Here is a 25,339-nt window from a genome sequence, read left to right as displayed (position 1 = left end):
GCAGTGATTTTAGAACCCAGCCCCGCCCCCCCAAAATAAAGTCTCAAACTGTTTCCATTGTTTCCCCGTCTATTTGCCATGAAGTGATGGAACCGGATGCCATGATCTTAGTTTTCTGAATATTGAGTTTTAAGCCAACTTTTTCACTTCCATCAAGAGGCTCTTTAGTTCTTTGCTTTCTGCCATAAGGGTGGTGTCATCTGTGTATATGAGGTAGTTGATATTTTACCCGGTAATCTTGATTCCAGATTGTGCTTCATCCAGCCTGGCATTTCGCATGATGTACTCTGCATATAAGTTAAATAAGCAGAGTGACAGTATACAGCCTTGATATACTCCTTTTCCGATTTAGAACCCAGTCTGTTGTTCCATGTTCATTTCTAACTGTTGCTTCTTGACCTGCGTACAGATTTCTCAGGAGGCAGGTCAGGTTGTCTGGTATTCCCATCTCTTGAAGAATTTTCCACAGTTTGTTGTGATCTACACATTAAAAGGCTTTGGCATAGTCAATAAAGCAGATGTTTTTCTGGAACTCTCTTGCTTTTTCAATGATCCAACAGATGTTGGCAATTTGATCTCTGGTTCCTCTGCCTTTTCTAAATCCAGCTTGAACATCTGGAAGTTCACAGTCCAAGTATTGTTGAAGCCTGGCTTGGAGAATTTTGAGCATGACTTTACTAGCATGTGAGATGAGCGCAATTGTGCGGTAGTCTGAGCATTCTTTGGCATTGCCTTTCTTTGGGATTGGAATGAAAACTGACCTTTTCCAGTCCTGTGGCCACTGCTGAGATTTCCAAATTTGCTGGCATATTGAGTGCAGCACTTTCACAGCATCAACATGAGCATCTGTAATTCCATCACCTCCACTAACTTTGTTCATATGATGCTTCCTAAGGCTCATTTGACTTCACATTGAAGGATGTCTGGCTCTAGGTGAATGATCACATGATCATGGTTTTCTGGGTCTTGAAGATCTTTCTTGCATAGACCTTCTGTGTATTCTTGCCACCTCTTCTTAATATCTTCTGCTTCTGTTAGGTCCATACCATTTCTGTCCTTTATTGTGCCCATCTTTGCACGAAATGTTCCCTTGGTATCTCTAATTTTCTTGAAGAGATCTCTAGTCTTTCCTATTCTATTGTTTTCCTCTATTTCCTTGCATTGATCACTGAGGAAGTCTTTCTTATCTTTCCTTGATTTTGTTTGGAACTCTGCATTCAAATGAGTATATCTTTCCTTTTCTCCTTTGCCTTTCACTTTACTTCTTTTCTCAGCTATTTGTCAGGCCTCCTCGGACAACCATTTTGCCTTGTTGCATTGTGATATAAAACATATCACAGTTGATATAAAAGCTCATAACATAGTTTATATAAAAGCTTAAAATACTCTTAGCTACCTAAGAGTACCACAATCAATACTCTACTCTTCAAAGACCCATTGTACAGCATATAGGATATCTGGAACCTTCCTGCATATTTGGCATTGTCCCTATTCTGCTGCCTTTTATGTTTCAACTTATCTGGTCCAAAGTGCCATCTATCGTTGTATATAAGAGAAAATAAGACCCAAAGGCTTTAAGTACTTTGCTATATTTCATTCACACACAATGCTATCAAGTAATAACAGCTTTCTTTTATCAAGCTCCTATTGTGCAGCAGGCACTATATTAAGTGCTTTGCAGCATAAAAAATGTAATATTCACAACCACCCAATGAAGCCATTATCCTCTTCCACCAATTAGGAAACTGAAACTCAGAAAGCTTTTTTTAGAGAAAGATATGAAAGGTCTGAACCAAAGATATAAATAATAAGCCAGCTCATTTGGTCACTTGTTAGATGCTTTGGTAGATTGTGTCATGGGGGAATATGAAGTCAAAGAAATGTTTTTGCAGAGTCAGTGGATTCCTCCTTTGATGTTGGCATATTCAGATGATATTTATATGGAACCTGTGTTGAAAGTTTTCTAAGACTGGGGCTCTTTGAAAGGCTTCTCTGAGATTAATGTATTTCTATCACACTTAGGGTAAATCAAGTGATAAAGTTCATGTCCTAAAAGAATTCCTAAGGACCTCACTAAAACTAAGGTTCAAGTTGCAGTTGCTAGGTACCCATTTCTTTCTTTTTTTTAAAAATTAATTTTATTGGAGTATAGTTGTTTTACAATGTTATGTTAGTTTCTACTGTACAGCAAAGTGAATCAGCCATACATATACATATATCCCCTCCGTTTTGGACTTCCTTCCCATTTAGGTCCCCACAGTGCATTAAGTAGAGTTCTCTGACCTACACAGTAGGTTCTCATTACTTGTCTATTTTATACTTAGTATCAGTAGTATATATATATGTGTGTGTGTGTGTATATATATATATATATATATATGTCAATCCCAATCTCCCAATTCCTCGCACTCATTTCCCCTTTGGTATCCATACATTTTTTCTCTACGTCTGTGTCTCTGTTTGGGCTTTGCAAATAAGATCATCTATACCATTTTTCAAGATTCCTCATATAAATGATATTATACAATATTTACTTTTCTCTTTCTGACTTCACTCTGTATGAACCCTCTAGGTCCATCCATGCCTCTACAAATGACCCAGTTCCATTCCTTTTTCTGGCTGACTAATATTCCAGTGCATTCCATTGTATGTAGCTACATACCTGTCTCTAGAGGCACACTGTAGCTGGGCAGGCTCCGTCCTGCGGGTGTTTCAGCCACAGCGGTGACAAAGAACACTGAGCCGCAGGGCAAGCCCCCCAGGGTGCAGGACTCTCCGGTGCTGCTGCACTGGTGCAGCCCTTTCTCTCCCTGGGCAGTCACCGTGTAAGTCGCCTCATCATTAGTGGATCGCCAGCGCACATTAATCATGGAAAAGTCATCCTTTGAAATGTTTTTGATTTCAGGACTGCAAGGAGCTAAGAGATTTTAGATTATGAACTGAAACAGAGTCAAGAAATATCACACATGACATTTGGGCTAAAACTTGTTTTCTCCCCTAAATGAGATGATTACTTTCAACCATACCTTGTGCTCAGGCCAAATTCCTAGAGCCTTTGTGTGGAAACCTTCCTGACATTGACAGATGGTATTAGATTCCCATAGCGTTGGGCAAACTGGAAAATGTTAAGGAGCCATTTGAACTTCAAAAGCAAAAGTAATTAAGATAAACACTTGCACCTTCATGGTGTGACTATAGGCAGGTGCCCAAAGCTGCTGCTGCTGCTAAGTCGCTTCAGTTGTGTCCGACTCTGCACGACCTCATAGACAGCAGCCTACCAGGCTCCTCCGCCCATGGTATTTTCCAGGCAAAAGTACTGGAGTGGGTTGCCAAACCCACTCGCCCCGAAGCTAGGAGGATGTGAATGGCTGAGGTAATCACCAGCCAAACCTTCCACCCTCCCCAGGATTTCCTGTTTCTTGCTGTCCTTTTCCCCTCTTCCACCTTCTCTTCTGCCTCTCCTTAGCAAGAGGGGCTCTCAGGATCCCTACCAAGAGTCATTAATGGCAGTTAGGTTGGGGGCGGGAGGAGAAGGGGACGACAGAGAATGACATGGCTGGATGGCATCACCGACTCTGTGGACATGAGTTTGAGTGTATTCCGGGAGTTGGTGATGGACAGGGAGGCCTGGCGTGCTGTGATTCATGGGGTCGCGGAGAGTCAGACACGACTGAGCGACTGAACTGAACTGAACTGAACTGAACCTTTTTACCATACTTGCTGAATGCCTTTCCTGAGGGACATAGAGGTGAGCCATTCAGACATCGGTGAACACAATCCTTGCTGTATCATACCTGTGGTTATGAATTGGGAAGTACATGACGTATTGCTGCCCCGGACTTCGCTGAAGGAATACACCGTAATGTTGTACTTGGTGTCACACTCTAGAGCAGAAAGCGTGCAAGCCGGAGCAGTGTCATTACACTCAACCACATTGAACCCATCCACAGCCTTTGTTTCATAAAGTTCAGCACCTCGGACGGGAGACCAGACAATCTCTACTCTGTCACTGGACACCAGCACAGGGTTAATGTCGCTAGGACAACAGGGAGCTGAAAGCAGGAGCAGAGAGAAGGACGTCAGTACAGGAGCCATGCTGTCAGAGGGGCACTGCATCCTGGCGTCTCCATGCCCAGCAGTCTCTGAAGTCACTCTAAGAATCTCCTACAGGTCTGTCCAACGATCCTGGCCTGACACCCGCTACACAGAGGATAACTTCTCTCTGCATGACATTCAAGATTGTAATAAGCTCTATGCTGTTGACACATCCAGCTGCTCCCCACACACTTGCCTCACTTGACTCCTTAATTCCCCACCCAACATGCATGTTTTTTCCCTATGTTTCAGAGACTATGTCCCTTCTACTGGAATGTGGGACCCTTCTCCTGCCTGAGAAAATCATATTTAGTCTAACTTCTAGATCCTATCAGTCTTTCCAGACACTAAACTAGATAAAACTAAGGGGTGGAGGAGAGGAGGAAGCATTGCATTAGTACATTTTGGAAGAGCCCTACATTACCTCACGGACAAATTGTGACAAATGTCTAACTCATATGGGGTTTCTCTGGAATGTTCTTGCTCCACCGACATTCCATTCATCCTGAAAGATCCAGTTCAAAACCATTCCCTCCAGAAGGCCCTTGAGACCTTATGGATGGCCTCTGACTCCAAATTCCAAAGACACCAATTATTTGATTCCCTCATCCTGATAAAAATGTATGTAATCCAGCTAGTAGTTATTTATATAGCTGTATTATTGCATTCTTATTTGTACATAGAGTTAATTTTAAGTCTCTCACTCCATTCATTCTTTAAAAATCGAGCATCTTCCATATGCCAGTCACACTATGATAAGCATTCAGGATGAAAAGATGAATGAGGTATAATCCCCGCCCTGTCGAAGGCCCAAGTCTAGTGCAGGAGAATAATAGTAGCAGCAATAAAGCTGCTAATAAAAATATTTGCACTATGCTTTTCTCACATGCAAAGACCCTTTCATATTCATGTACTCCTGACTATCTGTCCCATTTTGCAGCCGTGGATACTAAAGGACTTAACAAGGTAGACATCATTGTTTCCACTTTACAAATGAGTTAGTGGCCAAGTTAGGACTTAAGCCCAGGTGTCCAACTCCAGAACTCTCTACACCATGTGGCATCTTTGCCATTGCACCTCTGTCCTCTGGGCTTGGAGAAAGAGTGAACTCTGAGACCTAAGGACTGCCTCCCCTTCAGCATCCAGAACAGGGATGAACAATGGGTAGATCTGGATGGAGGGTTCAATTTTTCAGAGCAAGCTTGAATAGCAACAAGCTTTCCTTTCTTCTCACTCCTAAACTTTGTATTCTTGTTAAGGTTGAGTCCACTTAGTCCAAATTCCCCAGGAGAGAATGTGAAAGAAGAGATTCACTTTCCATTCTTGGACCTAGAATGACTCCCAAGTAGTCTAAGTCAAGGAGTGCAATGGGTGGTCCATTCTGCTACTGAATTTAGTGAACTCAGAACTCCCTTTACAAGCATCAAGTGCAACTCACCTGTGGTATAATTAAACACATCACCCAAAGGACTCTGCCCTGCCTTGTTATAGGCAAAAACACTAATAAAGTAAGTGAAGCCACACTCAGATAAGAAATTGCACTGGGTGAGGGAAGTGTTGCAATGTACTTCCAAGCCATCATCACTCTTCACGAAGGCCACGTAGTAATCACCCAGATCCACATTGGACCAAGCTACAGACAGGTGGCCAGGAGGATCTTCTTGGATCGCCACTCTTCCAGGTGCACAAGCAACTAGGAAATGATGAATAAAAAGGAGTGTGAGAGTACTACAAGAGATTTTCTTTGCAGCTTTGCATAGTAGCTGTTCACTAAATGTTAGTTCACATTCTCAAAACACACAAATATTTCTAAATTCAAGTGTAGACTTCCACATACGTATGTCTTTGTCTCTTTGATAAGCATGAAAGAGGGAGGATAACTAAACACATATTCCAAACTATAGACATTCCCTGTTCATCCTAAAGAATAGCTCCTACCAGGCCCAGGTCTATGAAACATGATGTAAATAAGGGGCCGCACAGCTAGAGTTGTGATCAAACTGGATCTTAGAATATTTACAACTTTACAAATGCAAAAGAAAACAGACTGATTAGTGAAAGATCTGGAAGAGGAAACAGGCCTCCTAATTTTCACAGTGCTTTTTCCAACGCACGAGATCTGGTTTCACTATCAACATTATTCAGACTCATCAGAATGTTCAACTCTATGCTTTCCTTTAGAGTAGGCTTTCGCTTTCATTTGTTCTAGAGCATTCTGGAACATTGTCATGTAATTATTTGTTTCCCTAAGGTCAGCCACTTGGGCTTGCCAGCCCCCCCAGTGATCTTGCTCCTGTTTGCATACCGGTTTTCAAAGTCACTGCTGAAGTTGATCTGCTGGATCCGGCATCATTACTTGCTGAAACGGAAATCAGGTACTTGGTTCCGCACTGGAGAGAGTAGATGGTGCAGGAACTGAAAACTGTACTGCAGCTCAGCCTGGAAGAGTCACTCAAAGCCATCACGGTATAGTTGAAAGCTCCTTCTGTTGGTGCCCATGAAACAGACGCCTTCAGAGCACCACTATCGAAAGAGACTTGAATGTTGGCAGGAGTACCTGGGCCTACATTTTTGAGAAACAATTGATATTTTGCAGTAGACTCAAGAACCCAAGTAAGATTTGGCCTAGCAATATTGTGGAGCTTGGAGGATGAAGTACTCCATTAACAGGATAATTGCAAGTGTACAAAGCATAAAACTGGGATTCAGGGTACCTGATAACTGGTAATACATCCACCATTAACTATGCAAACTCGTAACTAGCTATGATTTTGCCAGGTTATTTCATCTTTCTGTTATTTATTTTTTTAATGTGTAAATTGATGTAATATCAGTCCCTAGCACATATAAGTGCTGAATAAACATATTTTGAGTTTTTTGCAATACATTTATTTGGCTATGCCAGGTCTTAGCTGTGGCGCGTGGGATCTAGTTCCCTGATCAGGGATCGAAACTGGCCCCCTGGCCCCCTGCATTGGGAACATGGAGTCTTAGCTGCTGGACCACCAGGGAAATCTCAGTCAACATATTTTGAATATGTGAACAAGTGAATACACAATCTGATAAGTGATTGAAGTAATTAAATGAAATTATAAATACGACGGGGTAGGAGAGCCAAGTGGATATGTCATTAAGACGTAGATAAAGTATTCTATTATAGATTGATAAAGTTAGATTAGCTTCAGCAGCATTTCTTCTTTACTTTTGATACATGCTAAGACACATAAGAGCTTTTAGGTACCTGTTGTTAAAAGAAGAGCAGACTTCCTTTCATTCTAAACCAAAGGGAAGGAAGGAAAGTGTCAAGTGTGATGGCCACACAGGAAGTCAGTTTTTTATTGTCTCCCAAACAATTTCCTCTACGTTCTTAAAAGTAGGCCTTCCTTTCCTCAGGGTTGTCCTCTTAAAAAAGCGTGAGGAGTGTTCTCCTGGGCTGGGAAGGAGAAAAGTTGGCCTCAGTCCTCTGGAATCTGTGCTGTAATAAGGCCCACCTCACAAACCTTCAGTTCAGTTCAGTTGCTCAGTCATGCCCAACTCTTTGCGACCCCATGGACTGCAGCATGCCAGGCCTCCCTGTCCATCACCAACTCCCGGAGTTTACTCAGACTCATGTCCACTGAGTCAGTGATGCCATCCAACCATCTCATTCATAAACCTTAGAGAACAGCTTATGTACAGAGACTAGCACCCTTCAGACACATATGGTGGGCTGAGGGATGTGGGATTAAACAGGAAAGGCTCTGTGTGAGGAAACTAGGACTCAGCTCGTCCTCTGCGAGGCAGACATGAGCCATGTTTCTCCTGTAGGCAGTCTTGACAGGCCCCTTCTTCTGCTATATGGTCAGCTCATCTGCAGAGGCAGATCTACTCTGGGGTAATGCTGGGCCCAAGGCTGGTAGCTGTCATCTGCATTATTTCAGGACAATCTGATTTTCCCACGTGGGGCAGGGGAAGCACCAAAAAGACATATGTCAAAGTCTTAACCCCTAGTACTCCAGAATGTGATCTCATTTGGAAATAAGGTCCTAGCAAATGTAATCAGTTGAGATCATTAGGTTGATCCTAACCCAATATGACTGACAACCTTATAAGAGAAATTTTGGGATGTCCCTGGCGGTCCAGTGGTTGAGAGTCCACCTGCCAATGTGAGGGGAAACAGGTTTGATCCCTGGACTGGGAAGACTCTACATGCTGTGGGGCAACTAAGCCTGAGTATCACAACTGCTGAAACCTGTGCGCTCTAGAGCCCGTGCTCCACAATAAGAGAAGCCATCGCAAAGAGGAAGAGAGCACACACACTGCAACAAATAGCCCCCACTCGCCACAACTGAAAAAAAAGCCTGCATGAAGCAACGAAGACCCAGAGCAACCAAAAATAAATAAACGATTTTTCTTTAAAGACAAAATTTGGACACAGACATACACATACAGGGAGAATGCCATGTGAACATGAAGACGACCGTCTACAAACCAAGGAGAAGGGCCTGAACATACCATCCCCTCACAGTCCTTAGAAGGAACCAATTCTGCCAGTTCCTTGATTTCAGACTCCTATGCCCTCCAGAGCCATGAGATAATAAACTTCTGTATCACCTAGTTTGTGGTACTTTGTTGTGGCAGTCCTAGCAAACTAATACAGAGTCTAAGTCTAAAGTCTCTAAAATTTTTTAAAACATAGGGAAACAAGTGAAGAGGAAGGCTTTAAGGGACCAGCCATCTTTAGGAGATGGCTCTCCCTGTTCCCCAGCCTGATGTAGATGCTCCCCTGTGCCACCCTGTGCCGTTAGTTAGTTAGTGTTAGTCACTCGGTCATGTCCAGCTCTGCGACCCCATGGACTACAGCCCACCAAGCACCTCTATCCATGGAATCTCCCAGGCAAGAACACTGGAGTGGGTTGTCATTCCCTTCTCCAGGGAATCTTCCCAACCCAGGGGTTGAACCCAGGTCTTCCGCATTGCAGGCAGATTCTTTACCATCTGAGCCAACCAGGGAAGCCCTCCTGTGCCTGTGCATCCTTCCATCAAAGAACCTGTTACTCAGAAATGTAACCATTGATTTACACATTGGCCCCTCCTGGGACACAATCAATTCTTCGGGTGTAGAAATCATGCCTTATTTGATTTTGTATGCTCATCAGCTAACGATGCCCAGCATATAGTACACCCTCAATAAATGTCTGTGGAAGGAAAGAATTAGTGAATGCTTGGAAGAGGCCCAGGGAGACTGGTTTATCATAGACATTCTAACACACCAGGCCTATCATGAATCACCTTAGGGCTACCTTGTTATAATTTCTCCCTAGAGAAGTATTATAAAAGGCAAACCCTTCTCTTTTCCCTACATTTCAGCCTTGGTTCATAGACAAGGCAACTTTCACTGCCCCCCAAACTTAGGCACTGTTGGAGAGGACATTTCTGTTTTCTTTCCGCCTTTCCTTGCACATCCTCAAGAGATGAAAGAGTTAATCTGATTGGTGAGTCTGACATCTATTAGGCTTCATTGTGGACTTCCCTGGTGGTTCAGTGATAAAGAATCCATCTGTCAACGTAGGAAATGAGGGTTCAATCCCTAGGTCAGGAAGATCCTCTAGAGAAGGAAACGGCAACTCACTCCAGTATTCTTGCCTGGGAAGTCCCATGGACAGAGGAGATTGGACGGGCTACAGTTCATGAGGTTGCAAAAGAGTCAGACATGACTTGGAGACTCAACAACAGGCTTTATTGTCAGAGGATGGCTCACTCTGCCTCAAGAGAAGGAAAAATCTCCCCCCTTCCCTCTCTCTCCCTCTTATTCTTTGGGCTCATAGCCTTAGCTCAGTTTGGGCTTCCAGTTATCACGGAATAGGAGGCCCTGGTTGGGTCTCCCTGGGATAGTGACGGTGAGAACACACACCGTGCTCCAGCTTCTCGGCCTGCTGCTGGAGGAGAGGTAGTGGGAAGCCCCGCATTGGCCTCAGGCCTACGGTGAGAGCTTTGGGAAATATGTCTGAAATGTCAGTTCTCACCACATGAGGAAGTTTAAAATTCTCATCATAACAGGAAGTTTATTTTGCTTGCTGCTATGTCTCCAGGGTAATACCACCTCAAAATTTGGACACACTCATTAAATGTCTGCTGAATAAATCTTTGTTTGGCCCAATTCTTTTTGTCTATACTCTTGGTCTAAACCTAGGAAGGGACAAGAGGTAACTGGAAAACCTAACAAGAATTGTTTCCTGCTGTGTGATATTGAACATGTATGCTGAATCAGCTACGGGGCGGTGGGGGGTGAGGTAGACATGGGGTTACCATGCTCTGTGTGCCCTGAGCAGCATTTCTTTACACACGCAGAGAGCATTGAAACTACTCGGGGGGAATTGCCAACGCACTATAAACGAGCTCATAATAAGTTAAATATCTGCTGCCAGCTGCTCTGTACTTATCACTGCTCTCAGGGGCTGCAGTGCACAGCCCTTTTCATTAATCAAAAAGGAAAATGTCTGGGGTGGAGCTGAGAAGTCCTTACTTGTTCTCTGATTGCAGGTGGAGTCATCCCCAGGGGTTCCATTGGCATTCCATGCATAGGCCTTTATGGTGTAGAGAGTCCCGGCATCTAAACTGGTGAATGTCAAGGAGGTGTTGGTGGTATTCTCTTTCCATATTCTACCCAAACCATTAGCTTGCATAATGGACACAGAGAATCCAATGGCCATATGTACAGCTTCCCACTGCACAAGAATAGAATCTGAACTTGGAGAGCTTACTTGCAGAATAGGTGCCGCCAGTACTGCAAAGACAAAAACATGTGCATTTGCTTTACGAAAGTGCGATCAAGGATAATTCAAATTTAGGAATAGAAAATTTGAGCTTGATTATCCATATTATGAAAAATTATTTGCTTTGCAATAGGATTCATGTCAGAGTTGTTATAATTGTTATCTAAACGTGTATTAATTACAGATGACTCAGCAGATGACTCAGAGTGGCAGGTGGCGCTAGTGGTAGAGAACCTGCCTGCCAATGCAGGAGACATAAGAGACATAGGTTCAATCCCTGGGTTGGAAAGATCTCCTTGAGGAGGATATGGCAACCCACTCCAGTATTCTTGTGTGGAGAATCCCATGGACAGAGGATCCTGGCAGGCTACAGTCCACAGGGTCACAAAGAGTCAGACACGACTGAAGCAACTTAGCACACACACACAGCAGAGGAATGGGGAACAGAAATTCTAATATTAGGCATACCTTCAACTGGAAGTTGGTAATAAATTAGATAAAACCTCTTATTCATCAAATAAATTAATAAGAGAAATGATAATTTATACTATTTTAATGTGCATACAACCTTTCAGAAGTATGCCAAGGTATAACTTCATCAAACCAATTTAAGCCATGTAATGACAAACTGAACTGGTTTTATTTCAAATAAGTCAAAGAGCAGCAAAATCCTCCTACATGTTCATCATACCCCATAGTCTTCATAGGTAACTGAGGTTAAAAACAGAAATCCCTTTATCAGAGATTTTAAAGCAGGGATGCTTTTAACAATGCCCAAAAATGGGTTTTATTTTCCAAAGCATCTGGAATTTAAATACCACTTCTTCCACAGTTATTTGAATTAAAAAAAAAAAAATGTCACTTGGTGGCTTTCACTTCTGGGCCCTGAATCATCAGCACTCACAAGACAAAGAATTGCATCTGCAGCCTCAGTACAGTTGATTCAGGTCACAAGCAATTGCTCAGTAGAGGATGAGCATCCAGCTACCTGTCTTTGCCTGTTTTGGAGGTGAGGCCTGGCTTCTCCCCGCAGGACTGATGGATCTGACGGTGATCTGGTACAAGGTTGCAGCTTTCAGGCCAGTCACAGTGCCTGGGGAATTGGCCACCGTGGTCTCAATGACAGTGTTCCCATCTTTGGCCGTGAGGAGGTAACTGGTGGCCCCTGGCACTGCAGCCCATTCCACAGTGATACTGTTGCTGATTTTTGAATAAGCCTGATCAATAGTGGGTATTTCGGGAGCTAGAAGAAATTTTGAAGATGTACGTTAGTTAGAGTACCTATAAGGATTACTTCTTTCCTCATTTCACTCTTCAAACTAAGTCATTCTCACGCCATCCTTCAGACATAAACTTTGCCCTTATTTTCCTTATCAAGAAAAAAAAAAAAAAGAAAGATGGAAAAAAAAAGGGCAAAGCTACTACTTTTCAGAAGAGAGTCAGAAAGCTCAAATTTCCCATTCAGGAATGGGATTTCAAAGAGGTTTTTCCCAGTTGCCTCTTTTTGTACTTTTAAAACAAGTAAGAATGGGGAATAATTTTGAGAAAGAACTCTGAGGGGAGGGAGAGAGGAAGGGAGAGACTTCATTCTGGAGGATTCTACTCCAACTTGGCATCTTGTCAATCTCCAGCCTGCTTTGTCCCTAATCTCGCTTCCCTGCCCCACAACTGTGCTCCACTGCCTCCGTGATGGTCCACCTCCATCCCCCATCCCTGCCATAGCCGTGATTTCCATTCATACACTTTGCACATTTCCCAAGTGGTATTTTATCTAATGGAAAAGGAGGGAGAATTGAGTTGTTTCATAATTGTTCCATTGTACTGTTTTAATATTATCAGAGTGTAACAATTTTCAGATTCTTCTATATAAAATATTTAAAATTAAACTTCATTCTCTCCTTCTCTATCAAAATATCTGCCCCAGAATAAGAATGAGTTGCTGTGGTCCTTCCTCACTTGGACCTGGCCATGGTTTGCCAGGAGGCGATGAATGCTTATGTCATGAATTTACACCAGGCATTCCTATCCTTTGGGAATGGGGTAGGAGATACAACATGGCAATCAGATTGACTACTCTGCAGAACTCCCCGGACACAAAAATGCTCTAGGTGTAGGAGGTCCAAGTGGAAGAAAAGGTGAAACCAAAATTGCTGGGTTTTGTGGGCTTCCCTGGTGGCTCACTGCTAAAGAATCTGCTTGCCAATGCAGGAGATGCAGGTTCGATCCCTGATCCAGGAGAATCCCCTGGAGAAGGAAAAGGCAACTCACTTCAGTATTCATGCCTGGGAAATCCTACGGACAGAGGAGCCCCGCGGGCTACCGTCCATGGGGTCACAAAAGAATCCAACACAACTTAGCAACTAAACAGCAACAACACTGCATTTGCTGGGTAAGATCACTGTATGCCAAATTCAAAACTAAAGGGCAAAACAAAACTCTAGGGCAAAGAGAAGGACAGAGAGGAGAAGGAGTGAATACCGTGTGAATGTGTGATTTGCCAGTATCAACTGCCTCCAGCAGATCCCCACCTGCCAAATCGCCTTGTGCATGACACAGACAACCTTCTCTTTCTGTCCCCATGGCCAAGAGAGCTGGCTTTGGCAGCATCTAGAAATAACCATGCTGCAAGAATGGACAAAGAGTCCACTGTGCACTGGCCAGACATTCCTTGAACATCACCCAGGACTGTCTCCTTCACCATCAAAAGAAAACTCTGATGGCTTATATATCCTGGGGAAAAACTGCAGGGATTCATCTTAGCCATTTGCCAGCAGAAGCTAACTCTGCAGGAAGCGCCTATGTCCCTGCCCTCCTGCAGGATAGAAAGCCCCCACAGGGGTCTCACATTCATTCCTCCTACACACTCATCCCTTTTCTGTGCCCCAGTTACTTGATAGTCCTTGGCCAGTCCTTGGCCTTCTTTCCTCTGACTTCGTGGTATCTCTCAACCTCTGCTTTGACCCCACTATTCATCTTATCTCCTGTTAGCCAGTCCTGTTCATTGCAATGGACTGATTTCCTGGAAAACTGACAACCAAACTAGACATTGTTGTGACACTGTCTTCATGGAGTGGTTCATTCGAAAGACATCTAAAAGGCTGGCACGACACAGAGTATCTCCCCACAGGCATGTCGAGGAGCCTGAGGACTCCACAGACTTTGTCCTATTGAATTAATCTGGGAGGGGCACGGTTGCCCAGCATAGTCGTACATAAAGCCAGTATCAGCAGGATGAAACACCGAGTTTCATGGAAAGAAAATAGAAAAGGATTTAGATTTCAGAATGCTAGGTTTGAGCCTTGACTGCCATTTGCTTCTGTCTGTGACCATGTACTGGAGAAGAGCATGGCAGCCCACTCCAGTATTCTCGCCTGGAGAATCCCATGGACAGAGCAGCCTGGCGGGCTACAGTCCATAGGGTCGCCAAGAGTCCGACATGACTGAAGCAACTGAGCACGCATGCATCAACATGTCCAAGTGATTTCACCTCTTCCAGTCTCAGTTTTCTGTCTTGAATATACGGAATACTAATAATTCCTACATCTTTGAGTTTACTTTGAAATGTAAAAGATCTGCATCTTAAGATTCTAAAGATTAAGTGAAATAGTGAATGTAAGGGCACATTGAAGGGTAGGAAGGGTTAGAGTGTGTGTGTGTGTGTGTGTATGAACCAGGGCTAGCAAATTTTGGGTTTGGAAAAGCCAGGCCTCATGGTACTGCTATGGGGGTGGGGGTTGCTACCAGAGGAGGTGGGATTCTGGAGGGTCTGGGGTAGGCACAGGCTGGAGAGACAGAATGCCTGTTTACACACGGCATCTAGAGCAGCATCTGACCAGTAATGGCAACGAAAAAAGATCAACAGCACTGTACTATGTTTCCCTTAAAAGATATGAGATTGAGTAGGACGTGTAAGTCTCCATAAATTAGCAGTGGTTCTTCACTCTTGCTTAGTTCTATATTTGGCCCACTTACTGCATTGATGAAAGAGAAAAATTTATTCCCTAGATTTGCAATCAACCAAAAGTGAAACCCTTTGAGTCTCAGCATTTGTGCATTCTACCAACTCAGAGATCTAAATTATCCCAGCTGGCCCCAGTGATCAGACACAGATAAGTAGCTGATGCCAAGAGCCCAGAGAAAATCAAAATACACACAAACCAAATGAAACCTCCTATGCAGTGTCAATAAAACACTTTGCATCTGATGAAAAGACAGGATGAATCAATTGACAGCATCATCCGTATCTCAGTGTGTCCCATTCCTTCTCTCAAATAGTGTGGACAGTGGGATTGAAAAGGGGCCCATTTTGAGTGCTCAGTGTGTCTGGGTGTTCTGGGACCCTCTAAGAGACAGCGGAGCTAGATGTCATCCATTTAAAGGTCCCTTATTATTTTAAAAATTACTTTGTATATATGCCAAATAGTTCTTCTTACAGCTTCCTAGTCAGCCCTGAAGGTGTCTTAACAATAAGTAAGAATAAAGCATGACATAATAATTTTTAAAAACCTATTTTATAAGCACAGATTTTTATGGCTCAGTCATAAATCTCTACCATATATTTTAATTACTTTATTTACATTTCCTTTTCTGTGGAATGAACAAAATAATAAATAAAAACTGTTCTTCCTTGTACTGAATTGCTAAGAGAGTTTATTTGTGATATAATTTATATAATATGGTTTCTTCAGATAATCTAAATCTCTGAACATAAATTTCCTTTCTAGGGACTTAAATTTATAGAATGTATGAGCCAGGAGAAGCCTATAGAGAAATAATCCTTGCCTTCAGTCATTTATTCAAGAAAAATGGTGACAAAATCTTCTAAAAGAAAGACTTTTTCTAGCTATGGGTTATCATTGTCTATATTTTATGGATGCAATATTAGAGGTATAAAATCTTTTTTATTAAAGTAGAGAATCTTTAAATTGTGATCAAAACTGTTTCTAGCTCTCTCCTCTAATTCCTCAGAAGACAAATAAGAAAACTTATATAAATTAGGCTCTTCACTACAATTTTGTTTCTTTGACTGGAATGATAATCGTTGCAATATTTTACTAATGGGTAACTATGTCTGAGAAAAATCTATGACTGCATGACTCTATACAGCTGAAGATGAATATCTTATGAGGATGTATCTTTAAAGTTTGATCAATGTATTCGTCTTACCAGTTACACTCACAATGTGAGTACTCAAAAAATGTTGAATATTTTTCTTGGTATAGCCTTTCTATTTTAGGGTAGCATAAGAATTAACAGTGGAAATGAAAATGAAATATGGGTAGGGTAAACTTGCATTTCAGGGAAAGTTACCTGTTTTTGTTGAAGCAACCTGAAAAGAAAAGTTTAGAAAGTTAGAACTATAAAGAAAAACACCATTTGAGGAAATATAAAACCTAAATCAGAGCATCAATACACTTAGAACAACATGTTTATACATAATGTGAGCAATCTTCCAATCCACACACAGTATCGATTTGCACAAACTATTTCCCAACACTAAAATCTACCAGAAAGCAATCCTAAACAGAATTGAGAGGCTGGAGGCAGATCGTATTACTATTTCATTTTTCTTCCTGAATCTGCCTAGTGACTAATTCAGTAGCTGCTGACAGATTTTTTAGAAACCTTTGTCCTTAAAACATAATGATATTCTTGTTTCCTTTCACTAGTAAATTGCATTATATTTCAAACACACAAACATATACAATCTTGGTATGGTCCCAAAGTATTTTGATTTCTATCTCTCCACCCCCAAAACCTTCAAAAAAAAGAGAAAGATATTGAATGTATCTTCCCCCGCTATCCCCCCACAAATAGTTGCAGGTAGGTCAGAAGGGTGAACTCACCATTTTAAGGCAGATAAGACTGAATCCAAGCACAGATAAAAATTTCACCAGTGCACCAGCCATCCTGTTGCACTGAGCACTCACATGGCACACAATAAAGTGGGCAAGGTCCTCCCTGGTCTCCAGGTGGGCAGCACTTTTGGTTGCTGGGATGTGGGGCTGCAGTGCTGGAAACAGACCCTGGGAAGCAGCTCCTCCCCTTCTGTGTGGAGCTGATCTGTAACTAGGGGCACCTGGAGACTGGCCGGTACAGGTATTGCAAAGGCTGAAAAAAAGGGGAGCGGAAGCAAGCCATGCCAAGCGGGCCAAAACTACTGTAACCTTGGTGTAGAATGCTCTCCTTTTCTATTAAAATTCTTTTCTAAATAAAAATTGAACAAAGCTGTCTGGAAATTATTGACATAGTGGAATGACTATTTCAAACTTGGGGATTCTGACCAGTTTTAATTTCTTCTTTGTCACCTTTATTTGTTATTCTTTCTGTTGTTTCAATGCAAAGTGATCAGTTCTGCCGTTGGCTGGTGCTGGGAGGATTGGGGAGAGGTTTATGGGAACAAACTAAAAACTAGCAGAGAAAGATATTTGGGGGATTTAACATGCAACATAGTGATTATATTAATAGTTAATAATATAGTATTTATAAACCTCAAAGTTGCTAAGACACCAAATTTTAACTGTTCCCATCACAAAAAAGAAATACTTATGTGATGTGATAGAGGTGTTAGATAATGCTACTGGAGTAATCATACAATATGTAAACGTATCAAACTAAAAGCATCTGAATGCAGAGTTCCAAAGAATAGCAAGGAGAGATAAGAAAGCCTTCCTCAGCGATCAATGCAAAGAAATAGAGGAAAACAACAGAATAGGAAAAACAAGAGATCTTTTCAAGAAAATTAGAGATATCAAGGGAACATTTCATGCAAAGATGGGCTCGATAAAAGACAGAAATGGTATGGACCTAACAGAAGCAGAAGATATTAAGAAGAGGTAGCAAGAATACACAGAAAACTGTACAAAAAAGATCTTCATGATGAACATAATCACGATGGCGTGATCACTCACCTGAAACCAGACATCTTGGAATGTGAAGTCCAGTGGGCCTTAGAGAGCATCATGATGAACAAAGCTAGTGGAGGTGATGGAATTCCAGTTGAGCTATTTCAAATCCTGAAAGATGATGCTGTGAAAGTGCTGCACTCAATACGCCAGCAAATTTGGAAAACTCAGCAATGGCCACAGGACTGGAAAAGGTCAGTCTTCATTCCAATCCCAAAGAAAGGCAATGCCAAAGAATGCTCAAACTACCGCACAATTGCACTCATCTCACACGCTAGTCAAGTCATGCTCAAAATTCTCCAAGCCAGGCTTCAGCAATACATGAACCGTGAACTTCCAGATGTTCCAGCAGGTTTTAGAAAAGGCAGAGGGACCAGAGATCAAATTGCCAACATCCGCTGGATCATGGAAAAAACAAGAGAGTTCCAGAAAAACATCTATTTCTGCTTCATTGACTATGCCAAAGCCTTTGACTGTGTGGATCACAATAAACTGTGGAAAATTCTGAAGGAGATGGGAATACCAGACCACCTGACCTGCCTCTTGAGAAACCTGTATGCAGGTCAGGAAGCAACAGTCAGAACTGTACATGGAACAACAGACTGGTTCCAAATAGGAAAAGGAGTACGTCAAGGTTGTATATTGTCACCTTGCTTATTTAACTTGTATGCAGAGTACATCATGAGGAACGCTGGGCTGGAAGAAGCACAAGATGGAATCAGGATTGCCGGGAGAAATATCAATAACCTCAGATATGCAGATGACACCACCCTTATGGCAGAAAGTGAAGAGGAACTCAAAGGCCTCTTGATGAAAGTGAAAGAGGAGAGTGAAAAGGTTGGCTTGAAGCTCAACATTCAGAAAACGAAGATCATGGCATCTGGTCCCATCACTTCATGGGAAATAGATGGGGAAACAGTGGAAACAGTGTCAGACCTTACTTTTTTGGGCTCCAAAATCACTGCGGATGCTGATTGCAGCCATGAAATTAAAAGACGCTTACTCCTTGGAAGGAAAGTTATGACCAACCTAGATAGCATATTAAAAAGCAGAGACATTACTTTGCCAACAAAGGTCCGTCTAGTCAAGGCAATGGTTTTTCCAGTGGTCATGTATGGTTGTGAGAGTTGGACTGTGAAGAAAGCTGATCACTGAAAAATTGATGCTTTTGAACTGTGGTGTTGGAGAAGACTCTTGAGAGTCCCTTGGACTGCAAGGAGATCCAACCAGTTCATCATAAAGGAGATCAGTCCTGGGTGTTCATTGGAAGGTCTGATGCTAAAGCTGAAACTCCAATACTTTGGCCACCTGATGCGACGAATTGACTCACTGGAAAAGAGTCTGATGCTGGGAGGGATTGGGGGTAGGAGGAGACGGGGACGACAGAGAATGAGATGGCTGGATGGCATCACTGACTCGATGGACATGAGTTTGAGGGAACTCTGGGAGTTGGTGATGGACAGGGAGGCCTGGCGTGTTGTGGTTCATGGGGTCGCAAAGAGTCGGACGCGACTAAGCGACTGAACTGAACTGAACTGAATGCTTGTACACTTCAGACTTATGTCTCAAACTTGACAGTGTTATACATCAATCACATGTTTTAAAAAAGAAAGAGAGAGACAGAAAGAAAAAGAAAGGACAGGAGCATGACCCTACACTGAGAAAGACAGTGGGAGGTCTTTGATGAGCACGTTAAATTCACTCACTCCAGCACTGCCCTGATATTCTAGTACCTTTTAGATCCAGGGCCATCTTTCTAGTTCAGACCCTTAATAATAATTAGCATTTAATCCAAGCACTATAATATTAATGCTAACAAAAAACAAGGATGTAAATGAGTAATAAACATTGTTAACTGACTTGTATGAAATCATACTAGTATTAAATGGTAGAGCTTGGATTAAAACTCATCAGTCTGACTCCATTTCCAACCAAAATGGGGTAAAAGGGACTGATTTTACCCTCTCTGACTTCAAGACTTATTATAAATCTATAGTAATTAAGATTAATTATAAGGATTGGTATCAAGATAGATAAGTAGATCAATAAAGCAGAATAGAGTTCAAAAATAGACCAATATACAGGTGATAATTGATTTTCAAAAAGGTGTAAAGGCAATCTAATGGGGAAGAGTCTTTTCAACAAATGATGCTGAGGGAATTCCCTGGCAGTCCCAGGGGCTTCCCTGGTGGTTCAGATGGTAAAAAATTTGGCTGCAAAGCAGGGGACTTGGGTTTGATCCCTGGTTTGGGAAGATCCCCCGGAGAAGGGAATGGTGACTCACACTCCAGTATTCTTGCCTAGAGAATCCCATGGACAGAGAAGTCTGGTGGACTTCAGTTCATGGGGTTGCAAAGAGTCAGACATGACTGAGGGACCAAGCACACACACACACTAGTGGTTAGGGTTCCACACTTCCACTGCAGGAGACATGAGTTCAATCCCTGGCTGGGGAACTAAGATTCCCAAACTGAGCTGTGCAGCCAGAAAAAAAAAACAAAAAACCGAAAACCCAAAAACAAATGATGCTGAAAAAATTGGACAACCATATGCTAAAAGCATAAACATTAATCCATACCTCACACCATATAAAAATTAATTCAAAATGGAGTTTAGTCCTAAACATAACATCTAAAACTATAAAACTTCTTTTAGAAAAAAAATATAGAAGAAAATCTTTGTGACGTTAGGTTAGATGAAGATTTCTTTGATATATTACTGAAAGCACGATCCATTGCAAAAATTTGATACATTGGACTTCAACAATGTGAAGAATTTCTGCACTATTCCAAGAATGAAAAGACAAACCACAGACTGGGGGAAAATATTTGCAAATCACACATTTTACATAGGCCTTGCATCCAAAAATGTTTTAATTAAAATTTAGAAAAAATATATATGTATGAGTATGTGTATGTATACATTCCCAAGACCCAGTAATAAGAAAATAACTCAATAAAAAACAGGAAAAGGATTTGAACAAACATTTCACAGAAGAAGATATATACATGAAAAATAAGCACATGAAAATGTCCTTAGGGAGTTCCCTGGTAGCCTAGTGGTTAGGATTCCAGTTTTCACTACCATGGCTAGGGTTCAATCCCTGGTCAGGGAAGTTCCTGCAAGCAGCACGGTGAAGGAAAAAAAAATCCTTAACATTATTAGTTATTCAGTTCAGTTCAGTTCAGTTCAGTCCCTCAGTCCTGTCTGACTCTTTGCCACCCCATGAATCACAGCACGCCAGGCCTCTCTGTCCATCACCAACTCCTGGAGTTCACTCAAACTCACATCCATCGAGTCGGTGATGCCATCCAGCCATCTCATTCTCTGTCATCCCCTTCTCTTCCTGCCTCCAATCCCTCCCAGCAACAGAGTCTTTTCCAATGAGTCAGCTCGTCGCATGAGGTGGCCAAAGTATTAGAGTTTCAGCTTTAGCATCAGTCCTTCCAATGAACACCCAGGACTGATCTCCTTTAGAATGGACTGGTTGGATCTCCTTGCAGTCCAAGGGACTCTCAAGAGTCTTCTCCAACACCACAATTCAAAATCATCAATTCTTCGGCAATCAGCTTTCTCACAGTCCAACTCTCACATCCATACATGACCACGGGAAAAACCATAGCTTTGGCTAGACGGACCTTTGTTGGCAAAGTAATGTCTCTGCTTTTTAATATGCTATCTAGGCTGGTCATAACTTTCCTTCCAAGGAGTAAGCGTCTTTTAATTTCACGGCTGCAATCAGCATCCACAGTGATTTTGGAGCCCCCCAAAATAAAGTCTGACACTGTTTCCACTGTTTCCCCATCTATTTCCCATGAAGTGATGGGACCAGATGCCACGATCTTTGTTTTCTGAATGTTGAGCTTCAAGCCAACCTTTTCACTCTCCTCTTTCACTTTCATCAAGAGGCTTTTGAGTTCCTCTTCACTTTCTGCCATAAGGGTGGTGTCATCTGCATATCTGAGGTTATTGATATTTCTCCCGGCAATCTTGATTCCAGCTTGTGCTTCTTCCAGCCCAACGTTCCTCATGATGTACTCTGCATATAAATTAAATAAGCAGGGTGACAATATACAGCCTTGACGTACTCCTTTTCCTATTTGGAACCAGTCTGTTGTTCCATGTCCAGTTATAACTGTTGCTTCCTGACCTGCATACAGGTTTCTCAAGAGGCAGGTCAGGTGGTCTGGGATTCACATCTCTTTCAGAATTTTCCACAGTTTATTGTGATCCACACAAAGGCTTTGGCATAGTCAATAAAGCAGAAATAGATGTTTTTCTGGAACTCTCTTGCTTTTTCCATGATCCAGCGGATGTTGGCAATTTGATCTCTGGTCCCTCTGCCTTTTCTAAAACCTGCTTGAACATCTGGAAGTTCACAGTTCACGTACTGCTGAAGCCTGGCTTGGAGAATTTTGAGCATGACTTGACTAGCGTGTGAGATGAGTGCAATTGTGCGGTAGTTTGAGCATTCTTTGGCATTGCCTTTCTTTGGGATTTGAATGAAGACTGACCTTTTCCAGTCCTGTGGCCATTGTTGAGTTTTCCAAATTTGCTGGCATGTTGAGTGCAGCACTTTACCAAAGTGAACGGTGCACTATTGCATCTACCAGGGTCGGATGAGGGTGCAGATAGAGAGGCCGCAAAGGAGCAAAATTTGAGGCACCACTGTCAGGTTCACACAAGCCCAGAATTCCACTCACTCATGGTCACGAATTTAAAGAGATACCAGTCAGCACGGTTGTGTAATTTTCTGGTCATGTGCAGGCACAGAGAAGACAGAGTTGTATATAAGTAAGACTAGAGTATTACTCGGAGAAGGCAATGGCAAGCCACTCCGTTACTCTTGCCTAGAAAATCCCATGGACGGAGGAGCCTGGTGGGCTGCAGTCCATGGGGTTGCTAAGGGTCGGACACGACTGGGCGACTTCACTTTCACTTTTCACTTTCACACATTGGAGAAGGAAATGGCAACCCACTCCAGTGTTCTTGCCTGGAGAATCCCAGGGACGGCGGAGCCTGGTCGGCTGCCGTCTATGGCGTCACACAGAATTGGACACGACTGAAGCAACTTAGCAGCAGCAGCAGCAGGGTATTAATTCTAGTCCTAATTGGGGGCTTCTCTGGTGACTCTCATGGTAAAGAATCTGCTTGCAATGCAGGAGACCAGGGTTCGATCCCTGGGTTGGGAAGATCCCCTGGAGAAGGGAATGGCTACCCACTCCAGTGTTCTTGCCTGGAGAATTCCATGGACAGAGGAGCCTGGCAGGCTACAGTTCATGGGGTTGCAAAGAGTTGGATGTGACTAACACCCACACATAGAGGTATTACGAGGCACCTATGATGGAGAGAGACTGCAGCAAGGGAATTGAGAATGTTTACAAAGGAGTGATTTCTAACAATGGACTGTGGAAACCTAAGCTGGCTGGGTAAGAAAGTGAGGCTTGCTGCCTTGTGACCATGGAGGTGGAAGGGACCACAGTGGAGAATGAAAAGGCGGCAGGAACGATAGGCAGGAGGACCCAGTGGAGTTAAAAATTGTTGGAAAGGACATGCGAGGGAAGTAAGAAGAAAATAGAGGAGTAGATGAATAGAGAATGGGATGTTTGAAATGGAACAATGGAGAAGTTTGCTATTGGTGATGGTCCAGTTCTAAGATGTTAACCATGGGAAATGGCAGCTGAGTTCAGGTAGAAAAAAAAACAACACTGAAAGTCAGGTGATTAAGAAACTGAAAGGCCTGAGAATTGGAAAAATAATTCAATGGGTACTGGAATCACTAAGAATTCTGGTAGCAGTGAGGCAAAAGGTTTTGAGACGTTTGTTAAGCCTTAAGTATCGAAATGGGGCTTCCCTTGTGGCTCAGTGGTAGTGAACACACCTGCCAAACAGGAGAAATGGGTTCAATCCATGGGTTGGGAAGATCCCTTGGAGGAGGAAATGGCAACCCACTCCAGTATTCTTGTCTGGGAAATCCATGGACAGAGGAGCCTGGTAGGTTAGAGTCGCAATGGTCAGACAGACACAACTTACTGACTAAACAATACCAGGGATTTCCTGGGGGCTCAGTGGTAAGGAATCCACCTGCCAATGCAGGAGACACAGATTTGATCCCTGGTCTGGGAAGATCCCACATGCCTTGGAGTAACAAAGCCCATGTGCCACAACTACTGAGCCTGTGCTCTAGAGCTAGGGATCTACAACTCCTGAACCCATGTGCTGCAACTCCTGAAGCCCTTGCACCCTACAGCTCGTGCTCTGAAACAAGAGAAGCTGCCACAATAAGAAGCCCATGCGTGTCAACTACAGAGTAGCCCCCACTCTACACAACTAGAGGAAAGCCTGCATAGCAACAAAGACCCAGCACAGCCAAAAATAAAGTAAAAAAAAAAAAGAACAACAACCTACCACTCCCAAAAAGCATTAAAATTGTTGGGGAATATCTTTTGAGGCCTATGGATGACATGAACAACTGAGCGCGGATGATATAATCTGTGGACACGAACATTAGAGGAGCTGGGAGGTTCAGAGAAGAGGTAGAAACGTACAGTGATTTTATGTCAGCAGCAACTGGTTTCTGGCTAAAGTCACCTTCTTCAGTTCAGTCACTCTTTGCGACCCCATGAATCACAGCACGCCAGGCCTCCCTGTCCATCACCAACTCCCGGAGTTCACTCAAACTCATGTCCACAGAGTTGGTGATACCATCCAGCCATCTCATTCTCTGTTGTCCCCTTCTCCTCCCGCCCCCAACCATTCCCAGCATCAGAGTTTTTTCCAGTGAGTCAGCTCGTCGCATAAGGTGGCCAAAGTATTGCAGTTTCAGCTTCAGCATCAGTCCTTCCAATGAACACCCAGGATTGATCTCCTTTAGAATGGACTGGTTGGATCTCCTTGCAGTACAAGGGACTCTCAAGAGTCTTCTCCAACGCCACAGTTCAAAAGCATCAATTCTTTGGCGATCAGCTTTCTTCACAGTCCAACTCTCAGATTGTTATTGCTGAACAGTTCCATCGGGAAATAATCATATACAAAGCAGTTGCTTTGTATACATTTATTTTAAAAATTTGAATTACTATGCTTACTAATTGTCTGAAATTCTTTCAGAAATGGATTCTGCAAACCAGTAAATGCTTGAGTTTAGGTCCTAAGGGATATGGAGTCTGTTCATTGTGGTGGTTTAGTTGCTAAGTCGTGTCTTTCTCTTGTGATCCCATGGACTGTAGCCCGCCAGGCTCCTCTGTCCCCAGGATTTTCCAGGCAAGAATACTGGAGTGGGTTGCCATTTCCTTCTCCAGGGGATATTCCCAACTCAGGAATCGAACCCAGGTCTTCTGCACTGCAGGCAGATTCTTTACTATTAGGGAAGCCCTGTTTAAACATTCTTAGGGCACTAATAGGATAATACTAGGAAAATCAAGGTTAGTCAGTCATCCAAAGGCCACAAGAAGGGCTGAAAATAAAAGATAAAAGAATGAGGGACTTCCCTGACATTTCTGTGGTTAAGACTCTGCACCCCCATTTACAAGTAGCTCAGGTTTGCTCCCTGGTCGGGGAACTAAGATCCTACAGGCTGTGCAGCAT

General features: G+C 42.8%; 1 protein-coding gene across 1 annotated transcript in view; it reads right to left on the bottom strand.

The window, feature by feature from the left end:
- FNDC7 (fibronectin type III domain containing 7) overlaps positions 1-16,759 on the bottom strand; it is a 39,329-nt gene extending 22,570 nt beyond the window's left edge. The window contains exons 1-8 of the mRNA XM_055401423.2: positions 16,697-16,759; positions 16,161-16,179; positions 11,839-12,093; positions 10,601-10,861; positions 6,401-6,658; positions 5,534-5,788; positions 3,795-4,052; positions 2,663-2,917 (exon numbers count right to left, since the gene is read on the bottom strand). Of these exons, the coding sequence (XP_055257398.2) occupies positions 2,663-2,917; positions 3,795-4,052; positions 5,534-5,788; positions 6,401-6,658; positions 10,601-10,861; positions 11,839-12,093; positions 16,161-16,179; positions 16,697-16,759 (1,624 nt within the window). The remainder of the gene's footprint in view (positions 1-2,662; positions 2,918-3,794; positions 4,053-5,533; positions 5,789-6,400; positions 6,659-10,600; positions 10,862-11,838; positions 12,094-16,160; positions 16,180-16,696) is intronic.
- Positions 16,760-25,339: the final 8,580 nt, after the last annotated feature.

Source organism: Moschus berezovskii, chromosome 4 (genome assembly GCF_049115385.1).
Source record: "Moschus berezovskii isolate FMDL1 chromosome 4, NW_MosBer_1.0, whole genome shotgun sequence".
Taxonomy (NCBI): Eukaryota; Metazoa; Chordata; class Mammalia; order Artiodactyla; family Moschidae; genus Moschus; species Moschus berezovskii.
This window is presented reverse-complemented; position numbering and strand designations above follow the sequence as displayed.